This window comes from Vanessa tameamea, chromosome 14, assembly GCF_037043105.1.
Source record: "Vanessa tameamea isolate UH-Manoa-2023 chromosome 14, ilVanTame1 primary haplotype, whole genome shotgun sequence".
Classification (NCBI taxonomy): Eukaryota; Metazoa; Arthropoda; class Insecta; order Lepidoptera; family Nymphalidae; genus Vanessa; species Vanessa tameamea.
This window is the reverse complement of record NC_087322.1, coordinates 11,916,142-11,932,182: the sequence shown is the minus strand read 5'-3', so window position 1 is coordinate 11,932,182 and position 16,041 is coordinate 11,916,142. Positions and strand designations below refer to the sequence as shown.

Here is a 16,041-nt window from a genome sequence, read left to right as displayed (position 1 = left end):
TACCTTGTCATCTTCGACAGGGCTAGGTACCTTTTCGTCGACCTTTTCCAATGATGGTTTTAGTTCTTTTTCTTCAACCGGACTAGGGGCTTTCTCGTCTGGCTTTACCAATGATGGTTGTACCTCACCCACCTTATCTGGGCTAGGAGACTTCTCGTCTGGTTTTTCAAAAAGTGGTTTCACCTTGTCATCAACGACAGGGCTAGGCACCTTCTCGTCGGCCTTTTCTAAAAGTGGTTTGGCTTTATCGTCTTTCGCAGGGCTAGGCACCTTTTCGTCGACCTTTTCCAATGATGGTTTTACCTCTTCTTCTTCAACCGGACTAGGAGCTTTCTCGTCTGACTTTATCAATGATGGTTTTACCTCATCCACTTTATCGGGGCTAGGAGCCTTGTCGTCTGGTTTTTCAAGAAGTGGTTTCTCCTTGTCATCTTGGACGGGGCTAGGAGTCTTCTCGTCTGGTTTTTCAAATAATGATTTTACCTTGTCATCTACGACAGGGCTAGGCACCTTTTCGTCGACCTTTTCCAATGATGGTTTTAGTTCTTTTTCTTCAACCGGACTAGGGGCTTTCTCGTCTGGCTTTACCAATGATGGTTGTACCTCACCCACTTTATCTGGGCTAGGAGACTTCTCGTCTGGTTTTTCAAAAAGCGGTTTCACCTTGTCATCTACGACAGGGCCAGGTACCTTCTCGTCAGCCTTTTCTAAAAGTGGTTTGGCCTTATCGTCTTTCGCAGGGCTAGGCACCTTTTCGTCGACCTTTTCCAATGATGGTTTTACCTCTTCTTCTTCAACCGGACTAGGATCTTTCTCGTCTGGCTTTACCAATGATGGTTTTACCTCATCCACTTTATCGGGGCTAGGAGCCTTGTCGTCTGGTTTTTCAACAAGTGGTTTCACCTTGTCATCTACGACAGGGCTAGGCACCTTTTCCTCGACCTTTTCCAATGATGGTTTTACCTCTTCTTCTTCAACCGGACTAGGAGCTTTCTCGTCTGGCTTTACCAATGATGGTTTTACCTCATCCACTTTATCGGGGCTAGGAGCCTTGTCGTCTGGTTTTTCAACAAGTGGTTTCTCCTTGTCATCTTGGACGGGGCTAGGAGCCTTCTCGTCTGGTTTTTCAAATAATGGTTTTACCTTGTCATCTTCGACAGGGCTAGGTACCTTTTCGTCGACCTTTTCCAATGATGGTTTTAGTTCTTTTTCTTCAACCGGACTAGGGGCTTTCTCGTCTGGCTTTACCAATGATGGTTGTACCTCACCCACCTTATCTGGGCTAGGAGACTTCTCGTCTGGTTTTTCAAAAAGTGGTTTCACCTTGTCATCAACGACAGGGCTAGGCACCTTCTCGTCGGCCTTTTCTAAAAGTGGTTTGGCTTTATCGTCTTTCGCAGGGCTAGGCACCTTTTCGTCGACCTTTTCCAATGATGGTTTTACCTCTTCTTCTTCAACCGGACTAGGAGCTTTCTCGTCTGACTTTATCAATGATGGTTTTACCTCATCCACTTTATCGGGGCTAGGAGCCTTGTCGTCTGGTTTTTCAAGAAGTGGTTTCTCCTTGTCATCTTGGACGGGGCTAGGAGTCTTCTCGTCTGGTTTTTCAAATAATGATTTTACCTTGTCATCTACGACAGGGCTAGGCACCTTTTCGTCGACCTTTTCCAATGATGGTTTTAGTTCTTTTTCTTCAACCGGACTAGGGGCTTTCTCGTCTGGCTTTACCAATGATGGTTGTACCTCACCCACTTTATCTGGGCTAGGAGACTTCTCGTCTGGTTTTTCAAAAAGTGGTTTCACCTTGTCATCTACGACAGGGCCAGGCACCTTCTCGTCGGCCTTTTCTAAAAGTGGTTTGGCCTTGTCGTCTTTCGCAGGGCTAGGCACCTTTTCGTCGACCTTTTCCAATGATGGTTTTAGTTCTTTTTCTTCAACCGGACTACGGGCTTTCTCGTCTGGCTTTCCCAATGATGGTTTTACCTCATCCACTTTATCGGGGCTAGGAGCCTTGTCGTCTGGTTTTTCAAATAATGGTTTTACCTTGTCATCTTCGACAGGGCTTGGCACCTTCTCACCTGGCTTTTCTAAAAGGTATTTTGCCTTGTCATCTTTATCAGGGCTTGGCATCTTCTCTTCTGGTTTTTCCAATGATGGTTTTACATCATCCACTTTATCGGGGCTAGGAACCTTCTCGTCTGGTTTTTCAACAAGTAGTTTCTCCTTGTCATCTTGGACGGGGCTAGGAGCCTTGTCGTCTGGTTTTTCAAATAATGGTTTTACCTTGTCATCTTCGACAGGGCTTGGTACCTTCTCACCTGGCTTTTCTAAAAGGTATTTTGCCTTGTCATCTTTATCAGGGCTAGGCATCTTCTCTTCTGGCTTTTCCAACGATGATTTTACATCATCCATTTTATCTGGGCTAGGAGCCTCCTCGTCTGGTTTTTCAAAAACTGGTTTCACCTTGTCATCTTTGACGGGACTAGGCACCTTCTCGTCTGGTTTTTCTAAATGTGGTTTTACCTTGTCATCTTCGACAGGGCTAGACACCTTCTCGTCGGCCTTCTCTAAAAATGGTTTGGCCTTGTCGTCTTTCGCAGGGCTAGGCACCTTTTCGTCGACCTTTTCCAATGATGGTTTTAACTCTTCTTCTTCAACCGGACTAGGAGCTTTCTCGTCTGGCTTTACCAATGATGGTTTTACCTCATCCACTTTATCGAGGCTAGGAGCCTTGTCGTCTGGTTTTTCAACAAGTGGTTTCTCCTTGTCATCTTGGACGGAGCTAGGAGCCTTCTCGTCTGGTTTTTCAAATAATGGTTTTACCTTGTCATCTTCGACAGGGCTAGGTACCTTTTCGTCGACCTTTTCCAATGATGGTTTTACCTCTTTTTCTTCAACCGGACTAGGAGCTTTCTCGTCTGGCTTTACCAATGATGGTTTTACATCATCCACTTTATCGGGGCTAGGAGCCTTGTCCTCTGGTTTTTCAACAAGTTGTTTCTCCTTATCATCTTGGACGGGGCTAGGAGCCTCCTCGTCTGGTTTTTCAAATAATGGTTTTACCTTGTCATCTTCGACAGGGCTAGGTACCTTTTCGTCGACCTTTTCCAATGATGGTTTTAGTTCTTTTTCTTCAACCGGACTAGGGGCTTTCTCGTCTGGCTTTACCAATGATGGTTTTACTTCACCCACTTTATCTGGGCTAGGAGCCTTCTCGTCTGGTTTTTCAAAAAGTGGTTTCACCTTGTCATCTACGACAGGGCTAGGCACCTTCTCGTCGGCCTTTTCTAAAAGTGGTTTGGCCTTATCGTCTTTCGCAGGGCTAGGCACCTTTTCGTCGACCTTTTCCAATGATGGTTTTAGTTCTTTTTCTTCAACCGGACTACGGGCTTTCTCGTCTGGCTTTCCCAATGATGGTGTTTCCTCATCCACTTTATCGGGGCTAGGAGCCTTGTCGTCTGGTTTTCCAACAAGTGATTTCTCCTTGTCATCTTGGACGGGGCGGGGAGCCTTCTCGTCTGGTTTTTCAAATAATGGTTTTACCTTGTCATCTTCGACAGGGCTAGGTATCTTTTCGTCGACCTTTTCTAATGATGGTTTTAGTTCTTTTTCTTCAACCGGACTAGGGGCTTTCTCGTCTGGCTTTACCAATGATGGTTTTACCTCACCCACTTTATCTGGGCTAGGAGCCTTCTCGTCTGGTTTTTCAAAAACTGGTTTCACCTTGTCATCTTTGACGGGACTAGGCACCTTCTCGTCTGGTTTTTCAAAATGTGGTTTTACCTTGTCATCTTCGACAGGGCTAGGTACCTTTTCGTCGACCTTTTCCAATGATGGTTTTTGTTCTTTTTCTTCAACCGGACTAGGGGCTTTCTCGTCTGGCTTTACCAATGATGGTTTTACCTCACCCACTTTATCTGGGCTAGGAGCCTTCTCGTCTGGTTTTTCAAAAACTGGTTTCACCTTGTCATCTTTGACGGGACTAGGCACCTTCTCGTCTGGTTTTTCAAAATGTGGTTTTACCTTGTCATCTTCGACAGGGCTAGACACCTTCTCGTCGGCCTTTTCTAAAAGTGGTTTGGCCTTGTCGTCTTTCGCAGGGCTAGGCACCTTTTCGTCGACCTTTTCCAATGATGGTTTTACCTCTTCTTCTTCAACCGGACTAGGAGCTTTCTCGTCTGGCTTTACCAATGATGGTTTTACATCATCCACTTTATCGGGGCTAGGAGCCTTGTCGTCTGGTTTTTCAACAAGTTGTTTCTCCTTGTCATCTTGGACGGGGCTAGGAGCCTTCTCGTCTGGTTTTTCAAATAATGGTTTTACCTTGTCATCTTCGACAGGGCTAGGTACCTTTTCGTCGACCTTTTCCAATGATGGTTTTACCTCTTTTTCTTCAACCGGACTAGGAGCTTTCTCGTCTGGCTTTACCAATGATGGTTTTACATCATCCACTTTATCGGGGCTAGGAGCCTTGTCGTCTGGTTTTTCAACAAGTTGTTTCTCCTTGTCATCTTGGACGGGGCTAGGCACCTTCTCGTCGGCCTTTTCTAAAAGTGGTTTGGCCTTATCGTCTTTCGCAGGGCTAGGCACCTTTTCGTCGACCTTTTCCAATGATGGTTTTAGTTCTTTTTCTTCAACCGGACTACGGGCTTTCTCGTCTGGCTTTCCCAATGATGGTGTTTCCTCATGCACTTTATCGGGGCTAGGAGCCTTGTCGTCTGGTTTTCCAACAAGTGATTTCTCCTTGTCATCTTGGACGGGGCGGGGAGCCTTCTCGTCTGGTTTTTCAAATAATGGTTTTACCTTGTTATCTTCGACAGGGCTAGGTATCTTTTCGTCGACCTTTTCTAATGATGGTTTTAGTTCTTTTTCTTCAACCGGACTAGGGGCTTTCTCGTCTGGCTTTACCAATGATGGTTTTACCTCACCCACTTTATCTGGGCTAGGAGCCTTCTCGTCTGGTTTTTCAAAAACTGGTTTCACCTTGTCATCTTTGACGGGACTAGGCACCTTCTCGTCTGGTTTTTCAAAATGTGGTTTTACCTTGTCATCTTCGACAGGGCTAGGTACCTTTTCGTCGACCTTTTCCAATGATGGTTTTTGTTCTTTTTCTTCAACCGGACTAGGGGCTTTCTCGTCTGGCTTTACCAATGATGGTTTTACCTCACCCACTTTATCTGGGCTAGGAGCCTTCTCGTCTGGTTTTTCAAAAACTGGTTTCACCTTGTCATCTTTGACGGGACTAGGCACCTTCTCGTCTGGTTTTTCAAAATGTGGTTTTACCTTGTCATCTTCGACAGGGCTAGACACCTTCTCGTCGGCCTTTTCTAAAAGTGGTTTGGCCTTGTCGTCTTTCGCAGGGCTAGGCACCTTTTCGTCGACCTTTTCCAATGATGGTTTTACCTCTTCTTCATCAACCGGACTAGGAGCTTTCTCGTCTGGCTTTACCAATGATGGTTTTACCTCATCCACTTTATCGAGGCTAGGAGCCTTGTCGTCTGGTTTTTCAACAAGTGGTTTCTCCTTGTCATCTTGGACGGGGCTAGGAGCCTTCTCGTCTGGTTTTTCAAATAATGGTTTTACCTTGTCATCTTCGACAGGGCTAGGTATCTTTTCGTCGACCTTTTCTAATGATGGTTTTAGTTCTTTTTCTTCAACCGGACTAGGGGCTTTCTCGTCTGGCTTTACCAATGATGGTTTTACCTCACCCACTTTATCTGGGCTAGGAGCCTTCTCGTCTGGTTTTTCAAAAACTGGTTTCACCTTGTCATCTTTGACGGGACTAGGCACCTTCTCGTCTGGTTTTTCAAAATGTGGTTTTACCTTGTCATCTTCGACAGGGCTAGGTACCTTTTCGTCGACCTTTTCCAATGATGGTTTTTGTTCTTTTTCTTCAACCGGACTAGGGGCTTTCTCGTCTGGCTTTACCAATGATGGTTTTACCTCACCCACTTTATCTGGGCTAGGAGCCTTCTCGTCTGGTTTTTCAAAAACTGGTTTCACCTTGTCATCTTTGACGGGACTAGGCACCTTCTCGTCTGGTTTTTCAAAATGTGGTTTTACCTTGTCATCTTCGACAGGGCTAGACACCTTCTCGTCGGCCTTTTCTAAAAGTGGTTTGGCCTTGTCGTCTTTCGCAGGGCTAGGCACCTTTTCGTCGACCTTTTCCAATGATGGTTTTACCTCTTCTTCTTCAACCGGACTAGGAGCTTTCTCGTCTGGCTTTACCAATGATGGTTTTACCTCATCCACTTTATCGAGGCTAGGAGCCTTGTCGTCTGGTTTTTCAACAAGTGGTTTCTCCTTGTCATCTTGGACGGGGCTAGGAGCCTTCTCGTCTGGTTTTTCAAATAATGGTTTTACCTTGTCATCTTCGACAGGGCTAGGTACCTTTTCGTCGACCTTTTCCAATGATGGTTTTACCTCTTTTTCTTCAACCGGACTAGGAGCTTTCTCGTCTGGCTTTACCAATGATGGTTTTACATCATCCACTTTATCGGGGCTAGGAGCCTTGTCGTCTGGTTTTTCAACAAGTTGTTTCTCCTTGTCATCTTGGACGGGGCTAGGAGCCTCCTCGTCTGGTTTTTCAAATAATGGTTTTACCTTGTCATCTTCGACAGGGCTAGGTACCTTTTCGTCGACCTTTTCCAATGATGGTTTTAGTTCTTTTTCTTCAACCGGACTAGGGGCTTTCTCGTCTGGCTTTACCAATGATGGTTTTACTTCACCCACTTTATCTGGGCTAGGAGCCTTCTCGTCTGGTTTTTCAAAAAGTGGTTTCACCTTGTCATCTACGACAGGGCTAGGCACCTTCTCGTCGGCCTTTTCTAAAAGTGGTTTGGCCTTATCGTCTTTCGCAGGGCTAGGCACCTTTTCGTCGACCTTTTCTAATGATGGTTTTAGTTCTTTTTCTTCAACCGGACTACGGGCTTTCTCGTCTGGCTTTCCCAATGATGGTGTTTCCTCATCCACTTTATCGGGGCTAGGAGCCTTGTCGTCTGGTTTTTCAAATAATGGTTTTACCTTGTCATCTTCGACAGGGCTTGGTACCTTCTCACCTGGCTTTTCTAAAAGGTATTTTGCCTTGTCATCTTTATCAGGGCTAGGCATCTTCTCTTCTGGCTTTTCCAACGATGATTTTACATCATCCACTTTATCTGGGCTAGGAGCCTCCTCGTCTGGTTTTTCAAAAAGTGGTTTTACCTTATCATCTTTGACAGGGCTGGGCACCTTGTCGTCGGATTTGTCTAAAAGTTGTATCTCCTTGTCTCCTGTGACAGGACTAAGCACCTTCTTCACTTGCTTTTCTGTTACGGGTGTTTCTTTGTCGTCTTTAATCGGGCTAGGAGCTTTCTCGTCTGGCTTTACAAATGTTGGTTTTACCTCCTCCACTTTATCAGGGCTAGGAGCCTTCTCGTCTGATTTTTCAAAAAGTGGTTTTACCTTGTCATCTTTTATGGGACTTGGCACCTTTTCACCGGGTTTTTCCAAAAGTGGTTTTACCTTGTCACCTGTGACAGGGCTAGGTACCTTCTCCACTTGCTCTTCCGTTACGGGTGTTTCTTTGTCGTCTTTTATCGGGCTCGACGCCTTCTCATCTGGTTTTGCAAATGATGGTTTTACCTCAACATCTATAACGGGGCTAGCATCCTTCTCTTCTCGTTTATCAAATGATAGTTTTACTTCGTCTGCTTTTATAGGGCTAGGCGTCTTTTCGTCTGGCTTTACGAGATCTATTTTATCTTTGTCTTCTTTAACTGGGCTAGGAGTTTTTTCATCTAACTTTTCTAAGATAGGTTGTATCATGTCATCCTTAGCACTATTGAGTTGCTTTTGAATTGAATGAATATCAGGTAAAATAGGTGATTCTGATATATTTGGAACAGTTTTCTTTGATGATATAAGAAATTTAACAAGTTTTTCATTTGATATTCGTTTTGTTATTGTATTAAAATCTCCTATGTATGTTGTTGTTGTTGCAATTGTTTCAACGTCTCTTTCTGATAAGTTGATTTCTCTCTTTGTTTCGATTGTTGTTTTTAATTTTCTCCTTAATCTCATTTGGTTTGTTAAGATTTCCTTAATTATATTTATATTGGATTTTTCTATAATTAATTTTTCATTAATTTTTATTTCTCTTTTCATATTTTGTTCGACAATTGTAGTATCTTCTTTAATGTTAAAACGTCTTATTTCAGATATAATTTTGTCGTCAATGTCACTTAATACTGTATTTCCGTCTATATCAGTAGTCGACGATCCATCAGGACGGCTATTGGTTATTGTGGTTATTGTGATTGTTTTTAATTTTCTGATTATTCCAAATCTATCAGCATATTTTGTTTTGATCACCCTTGTGGTAGTTGTCCGAACGATTAAAATATGTTCTTCATGTATGTTTTCTGATTTCATATCGTAATTATCACTTGGCTCACCGTGTACGGAATATTCACGAAGTATTTCTTCAATTTCTCTCTGAGACGAAAGTAAAGCTATCATATACTTTTCAAGTAATTTGATAGAATCTAACATTTTTTTGCTTTCTGTTTCTTGCATCAATTTCTTGACTTCAACGGATTTTTCTGCAATTGGTTTTTCAGACAAAATGCCTTCATCGAGAGATTTCTCAGTCTTTTTTGTAAAAAGTCCTTTGGCCTTAGTGAGTTTTTCATCAAATTTATTCATAAAACTACTTATCATAGATTTACTTTCTTTTTTTTTCTCTTCTTGTTTAATTTGTTTAACTTCATCACCATCGATTTTTTTATTTGTTTCATCATCTGTTAAAGATTCCCTTATATCTTTTTCTAAACTTACTTGCTTTTCATCAAGTTTGTCAGAAACGATATTGGGCTTTTGTTTTAGTTTGTCATCAAATTCATTAGGCTTTGTTGTATCTTTTATGTCTTGTATTAAATCAGGACTTGGTATTTTCTCTAATTCTCTTGAAGTTATGTGAGTTAAAAGAGGGGATTCTTTTTTAACATCGATATGTAAAGGTATATGGTAGGCGTCGTGCTTTGTCGTGTCAGCAACATCATCTTCTAGTTTCTCTTTTTCCTCAGAAACAAGTTCTTTTTCAAGAACTTTAGTGAGTGAATCTTGTTCCGTTGTTGGGATTGATGAATCGATGGCAATATTTTCTCTAATATCCGGTTTAACTATATCTTTTTCCGAATGCTTACGGAGATACGGTTTCTCTTGTTGTTTTTCACGGCTTATAGTTTCTAAACTTCCAGTGATTTCTTTTTGATCCTCTTTTTTCTTTAGATCAGCAATTCTTTCTTCAAGTTTTTCAAGTGTTTTGGCAGATTCTAAGGTGACACTTAGCCGTTTGTCACTTTGTAAATCAGTGATATTTTTATTTGATTCAATTACTGGAAGTTCATCTAAAACATTGATAGAATCAATCTTGTCTTTTGTTGCAGGTGTGTCAACAGCAAAACCGTTAATTTGGGTTGTGACCGGTTTTACAATAGAATCGACCTGAGATGTAACTTTTTCAAAGTCCTGTTGCATTATTAAACTGTCTTTATCGTCCATACGTTCGCGTTTTATTTTCTTTCCTTCACTAAGAACGGTTTTATCGGAAACATCGCTGATATCTTCAGATGTTACAGATCGTGCAGGTGACACTTCTTTTCGAGTTTTCTTTTCCTTCTCTGATACATGTTGTATTTGTTTGATGTCCCTTTCTTTTATACCATCTGATTTCAACTGTTCACTAATACCTGATGCAATTGTAACTTGTTCATCAGTTGCTCTTTCTTCTTTTAAGAAAATTGATGTTGTTTCAATTGCCTCTTCATCGCCAATATTTATTTTGCTAAATATTTCTGGAGATTTTCGCAGCATCGGCGATTTTTCAGCTATTAGTTCCTCCAAGCTTTTATCAGATTTTAACACTTCGGCTACATCTGCAACGATCTTCTCAACATCCTTCGGACTAAGTAAAGGTTTATCGATTGCTTCTAATTTACTCGCTTCTTCTATTTCTTTTTCTACATCTTCTGGTATGGATGGTATTTTTTCAGGCATTGAAGAAATGTCTTCAATAATAATTATGTCATCTTTATTTGGTGAATCTACCGTTGTAATATGAGTTTCACGTAATTTTTCTGTAAATTGACCATAGTCAAAAGCAGAGCCTTCATACTCTTTGACTGCTTTTAAATCCTTCCCAGGTAATAATGTAACCTTCATTTGATCATGATACATTGGGGATTCTGGAGCAGAGCCAGGTGTAACTGTAACCAATTCTGCATGAGACGGACGTTGAACAGTTTTAACAATTACATCTTGAATAGTTTCTTTATAGGCTGTTTCTTTATCAACTAGTGGTAAGTCTTTGGGTATTTTTACATGATCTAAGCCAATTTCTATTCTACGCTTATAATCATCTTCAGTTGGTGTTTTTTTCTCTTCGTATGTTTGATAATCTACTTCTTCATGTAATGGTAAGTCTGCGACTTCATCCGGTGTTTTTACGATTTCTCTAATAGGCGCAGGTAAAGTTGTCATTTTTGGACTTTTTTCTAAAGACATCGGCTTTTGAATGTCAATTTGATGTCGCGTTGGTAAGATTTCTTTAGTTTCTTCTTTAATATATTTTTCTTCAACATGCTGATCTTCCTTGATCTCGTCTAACGTTATACGTTCATCTTCGGGAAGAGTAGGCGCAGTTGTAGCACCAGACTCAACAGTTGTTGATATTTTTTCGTCTAGGTGTGTTTCTTGTATAATATTTTCAAGAGAATCCTTAGGTTTGATAAGGCCACTTTTACTATCAGAGGTTTTCTTTTCACTGCTTATATCTTGTTTCTCTTCTACACTTACAGAATGATCTTTTGATTCGATCTCTTTACTTTCTTTTTCAGTAACCGTTTCAGGTTTTATTTTGACCGCCTCAATATCATCTTTTTCAATCTTTTGCTTTTCAGATTCTTCTTTGTCTTTTACGTGTTTATGTAATTCATCTTCTTTATCATGACTACTATCTCGATCTGCTATCGATTCTTCCGTATATTGGTCAACTTCTTCTTTTTCAATAATTAGATATTCTTCTTCAAATTCACCATCAGCAGTAGTTTCAGTTTTGACGTCATCTAATAAACAAGTAATTTTCTCTATGTCAGACCTTCCAACAAACTCAATTTTTTCGTCTGCTTCGCTATCTCTATTAAAAACTGCTTCAATTTCCCTGACAATTTCTTGTTCTTCCCTCTCGTCTAACTCTTGTTGCTTAATGTCATCAAGAGATCTTGATGTTTCTTCATCTGATTTTTTAGCATCTTTTAATATGTCTTCATAATTCACTCTCTGAAGACCTTTTAACTTTGAAGTATCAGATTTGACAGATTTAATTGACTTAGTAGGACTTTTTGATGCTTTAATTCCTTTGATAGGCGAAGCTAAGGGTCTTGGCCGACGGGAAATTGGTTCACGTTTAGTTTTTGTATCTTTCTTATCGGAAACTTTTTGTGTTAGATCGCGTTTAGGAGATGAAGATTGCTTGTATTTGGATTCAACTACACGTCTATTATTTGCTTCTTTCATGCTTTTAGCAGGAGTGCTCCCTGGACTTACTTTTCTTGTTTTTATCTTAATTTTATCCTTTGCTATTGTTGTAGTGGTTTTGGTATCTATTATTTTCTTTGGTGTTGTAGGGGGAGACTTTTTGTCATCTGTGATTATTTTTTTGTCTATTGAACTTAATGTTGATTTTTTCTCAGCCGTCTTGAGTAGTGCTCGATGACTAACCTTACTTTTAGCTACTGATGATGTTATTGTATCAATTTTCATTCTATCTGTTTTTTTCCGAGGTTCAGATTTTAATTTGCTATCCGTTTCTAATTTCTTTATTTCCGAAGTTTTATAAATAGTATCTTTAACTCCATCAGCCTTATCAATACGTTTTAATTTCTTTTCCAAGACTTTTTTATTTGTATCCTTCTTCTTTGATAAACCATCTATTACGGTGCTTTCATACTGAGCAAATTTATCGTCTAATTTTGTATCAACTCTAGCAGTTATAGCATCTTTTAAAACTGATTCAATTTTTTTATCTTCAGTGTCAGCTAGTTCACTTAATAATTTATTGTCGATTATATTTTTAGAATCTGTTTCATCTTTCGCTAACTTTGAATGATCCACCTCAGAAACCTTATCATCTTTCTTTTCTGTGACAGTACTCTTTTCTTTACTAACTTTCGTTGAAGGTTGCTTTGTTGTTTTTGTGGAAGTTATTGTGGCAGATGGTACTGAGACAGGTAGCATTTGACGGCCTGTATATGTAGGGTGCTGTAGAAATTCTAAATGTCTTAACCTTTCAAGTCCTTCAAAAATTTTGTGCTGTGGGGTTGACCCAGGAAACATTATTCTTGTAATTGTATCGTCAGGGTTAGCCGGCCGCCATACTAACAATGCACATATTGATACTAAATTAGGAATAGGAAAATTGAATTGTCCAGATATATTGGCCCCTTCAAAAAGTTTTTGTTCACTGTTATGCCACCTCTTTAGAAACTCTCGAACATATTTAGAGTCCTTGGACGGATTAAGCACATACATATCTAAGGTCCCTGAAAAATAAATAATTCATTGTTTTAATAATAATAAAAAGAAAATAAGATGAAAAATAACATACTGATATGTTTAAAAAAAAAAAACAAAATTCAATAACGTGAAAAATGATATGTTTTTGAGTTTATCGTTTTATATTAAGTTTATTTATTTGAACTGCAGTCTTATCATACCAAGATTTATAATTCTTCTTCTTTTAAATAGAATAGATCCAAAAATATTATTTATTTAGATGTGTTGAGTTACATTCTGACAAAAATTTGATGGTAAGTACTGACTATAAATATGATTATACGGTCAAATATGTATGTCTAATCCCTTATGCAGTAATATCACTGACTCATTAAGGCTTTAAACTGAAACACAGTACTGCTGTATGTATAACACATTAAGTATTGCTGTATGGTGTTGATGATCCAGACTTTGCAAAAAGTAATTCATGGTGTTAAATAAATATTCCGCTCGAAGTAAGACATAATATTACGTGTGTGTTGTTAGTCCAATAGCGACTAACTAACTTTATTAGAATGATAACAAATAGTGATAATTCAGAAAGTATTTATGAAGAGGACTTACCGTGACCAACTTTGTGGTACAAATTAATTGGTTCAGGGCTTCGATAGCAATGCTGTGGTTTTAGATTAAGATGTCGAAGGTCTGTCATCATGTCAGAACCAGATTGTAAGAGTGATACTAGCAAAGGGTCTGAGTCTTTATCACCATCGGGGCTAGCGAGTCCGCGACGTTCCTGTTAACAGACCATATACCAGCTTAATATTATTTTTTGTGTAATTGTCGGCGTATATATTTTAGCATATCCATATTTATTAACTATATAAATTGTTTTCAAATACTAATAGCCAGTAAAATTTAAAAAATTATGATACTCACTTCAAGGTTACAGAAGAAATGACCAATTTGTGGGTAAACAGTTGCTGTAGCTTTGCGATGAAGCACCGAAGCCATGCCTGACACCGAGCAGTTGTTGAGCCGTGTAAATAATACAGCGTCGAGTCTGTCCAAGTGACGTGCGAAGTCCCACCAGCAGGCCTTGCGAGAGAAGCCGCCATCGACTGTAACGTTAATAATAATTAATTACATAGAGCTCAAACTATGACTACATGTCAAGTTCATACGAATCCATAATAGCTGCTCGATTTCGATTTGTTCTATCGACCAAGCCATTTCGCTCAATAGAACAAGTTTTAGCATCATCTTGTTCAATTTTCCCCCATGGATAATTTCATTGAGCGGGACGTGTTATATAACTCGTTAAGGTTTATGAAATAGTAACGATCGTTGCAGCCGCAGATGTCAATAAAGGCCAATTTAGTTATAATACTTTTAACTAAAATTGCAATTAAAATATGAATTAAAATTACGTAATTAAAGAAGGATTCCCTACAGAAGCGGTATGACTTCCACAGTCGGGGCCGGTGGTGTGGTAGCCGCATTCCGTTGACTCAAATATTTCACCCGAAATTATGTTGAAATCATGAACCGTGAGCGGTACAGAAAAATATGACTGGGCACACTTGGGTTTCCAATATTAAAATATATTGAGTTACTTATCTTAGTAACGTGGGGTAACGCAGCCAGTCTGTAACTCTTTTGTGGGGCAATGTATACGGTTCTACAACAGGATCCCAGAAAGTGTTCAAAATGCCTCTGTTCCCAAATTAAAAAAATTGTAAAGGTACGCTCGTGTGCTAAAGGTTATTATACAATTAGTGAGTTTATGATTGATAGCACATCTTGGTAATGAAACGATCGCCTCCTGGCTGTTCATATTCAATGTATGTAAATCATAAAATTGATAAAAAACCCCTGAGTTTCTTTCGCTGGTTCTTCTCAGGTCAGGGTATTTTCTTTTCCGAACTGGTGGTAGTGTTTAACTGTGTATGACTATCAATAAGTAAGTGTAATGCTTGTATATTGAATAAAGGAATTTGAGTTTAAGTTCGTATAAAGTAAAGTTGGAGGCACACCGACACCGTGGTGTTAGGTTAGGTTAGTTTAACAAAATCATAACATAAACCAATTCAATACCAAGAAATTATTAAATGATACCGTTTTTTATAAAATAAATAATAATTTTATAACGTTTCAATTTTAAATAAAAGTAAACACAATATTTAATGGATCACACAACTCGCGGCCGAGATACAATCTTTGCAATGAACTGTCCAGCTGATTGAAAAATAAATTGGCTCGGATGTCATTCGATGCGCTTTCCGTATTTATATGTCGCTTTCAAATATTCGTACATGGAAATGAAAAGTTTTGGTACAAATTCAATGACGATGTTGTTATAACTATGACCTTATCTGGAACTATGTTTTATTTTATTTGCCACGTAGCTTTTGGTAATGTCGCGCGGCTGTTTTAATATTTAATGGATTCATTTTATTGTAAATCTTTCAAAGATCATCTTCTACTTCATATTTTTCGTTTTGTACGTTTCTTAACAAAATTTACTATAACGTTTTGAGGTTGGCTGGGAGATAAGAAAGAAGTGTTAAACCTACCCTTTGTGAAATTTAATTTTTAATTTTTGAATGTACTCCTCGGACCTTGCTCCTCGGAGATTACCATCTTTTCCGGAATTTAGACAACTTCTTATAAGGAACAAATTCAACTCCGATGCAGTCCAAACCACTTTCAAAGTGTTCATTAATTCTCGCCCCCATGGTTTTTTAGTAAAGGGATCAATGAACTACATATGAGATTAGAGCAAAAGTGCATAGATAACCACGATGCATACTTTGAATAATTAAATATATTTTACGATAATAATAATTACTTTATATTAGTCCCGTACAAAACGTCAATTTCATATGTAAAGACCTAATATTTATTTAAATAAAAATAAATTTGTAGATTTGAGTTGCATCGTGTAATCGATTCTAGTTTTAGGTATTTATGTGTTTTATAATTTAAACTTTTTGTACACTTACAGCACTTCACCCTCAAACGAAAATAATTATTATTTAATATTATAGTTTAAAGAGATAAAAGACCCGGTGGCGTCTTGTATGTAATACAACTGTTTTTTTTGGAAAATATACTATTTATTGTATATGCGTATATTGTCCGGTTGTTTTTTTTGTTCCAATTTTTTCAGCTCTATTATTATGTTCTAATTTTTAGTATATCTTAAATTAACGTTTTAGATAATTTTATTCTATAATAAAATTAAACTTTTTTGATACTAATCATTATAATAGTTATGTATTCAAAAAATGATTACTTACTATACTAGTGTAAAATAAGGTTTAAGTTATTGCCCATATCTAAAAGAAGAAACATTTTAAAGCTAATGTTTAATAACGACAAATAATTTACTTAGAATCATCCCAATTGGATCTTTGTCAAAGATTCTTGTAGTCTCAACAGCCGGCTCTTTAATATTAAGCTACTAGTTTTCATAATAATTCCAAAAGGAACTGATCTGTAAAG

General features: G+C 38.7%; 2 protein-coding genes across 2 annotated transcripts in view; one reads left to right on the top strand and one right to left on the bottom strand.

Annotated features, from left to right (window-relative positions):
• Positions 1 to 16,041, bottom strand: part of LOC113402187 (titin-like) — a 136,820-nt gene that overhangs the window by 25,941 nt on the left and 94,838 nt on the right. The window contains exons 6-14 of the mRNA XM_064217001.1: positions 13,474 to 13,655; positions 13,159 to 13,330; positions 5,944 to 12,581; positions 5,164 to 5,862; positions 4,384 to 5,082; positions 3,111 to 4,350; positions 2,884 to 3,038; positions 664 to 2,850; positions 84 to 633 (exon numbers count right to left, since the gene is read on the bottom strand). Of these exons, the coding sequence (XP_064073071.1) occupies positions 84 to 633; positions 664 to 2,850; positions 2,884 to 3,038; positions 3,111 to 4,350; positions 4,384 to 5,082; positions 5,164 to 5,862; positions 5,944 to 12,581; positions 13,159 to 13,330; positions 13,474 to 13,655 (12,522 nt within the window). The remainder of the gene's footprint in view (positions 1 to 83; positions 634 to 663; positions 2,851 to 2,883; positions 3,039 to 3,110; positions 4,351 to 4,383; positions 5,083 to 5,163; positions 5,863 to 5,943; positions 12,582 to 13,158; positions 13,331 to 13,473; positions 13,656 to 16,041) is intronic.
• Positions 1 to 16,041, top strand: part of LOC113395985 (sorting nexin-27) — a 174,791-nt gene that overhangs the window by 92,534 nt on the left and 66,216 nt on the right. The window lies entirely within an intron of this gene.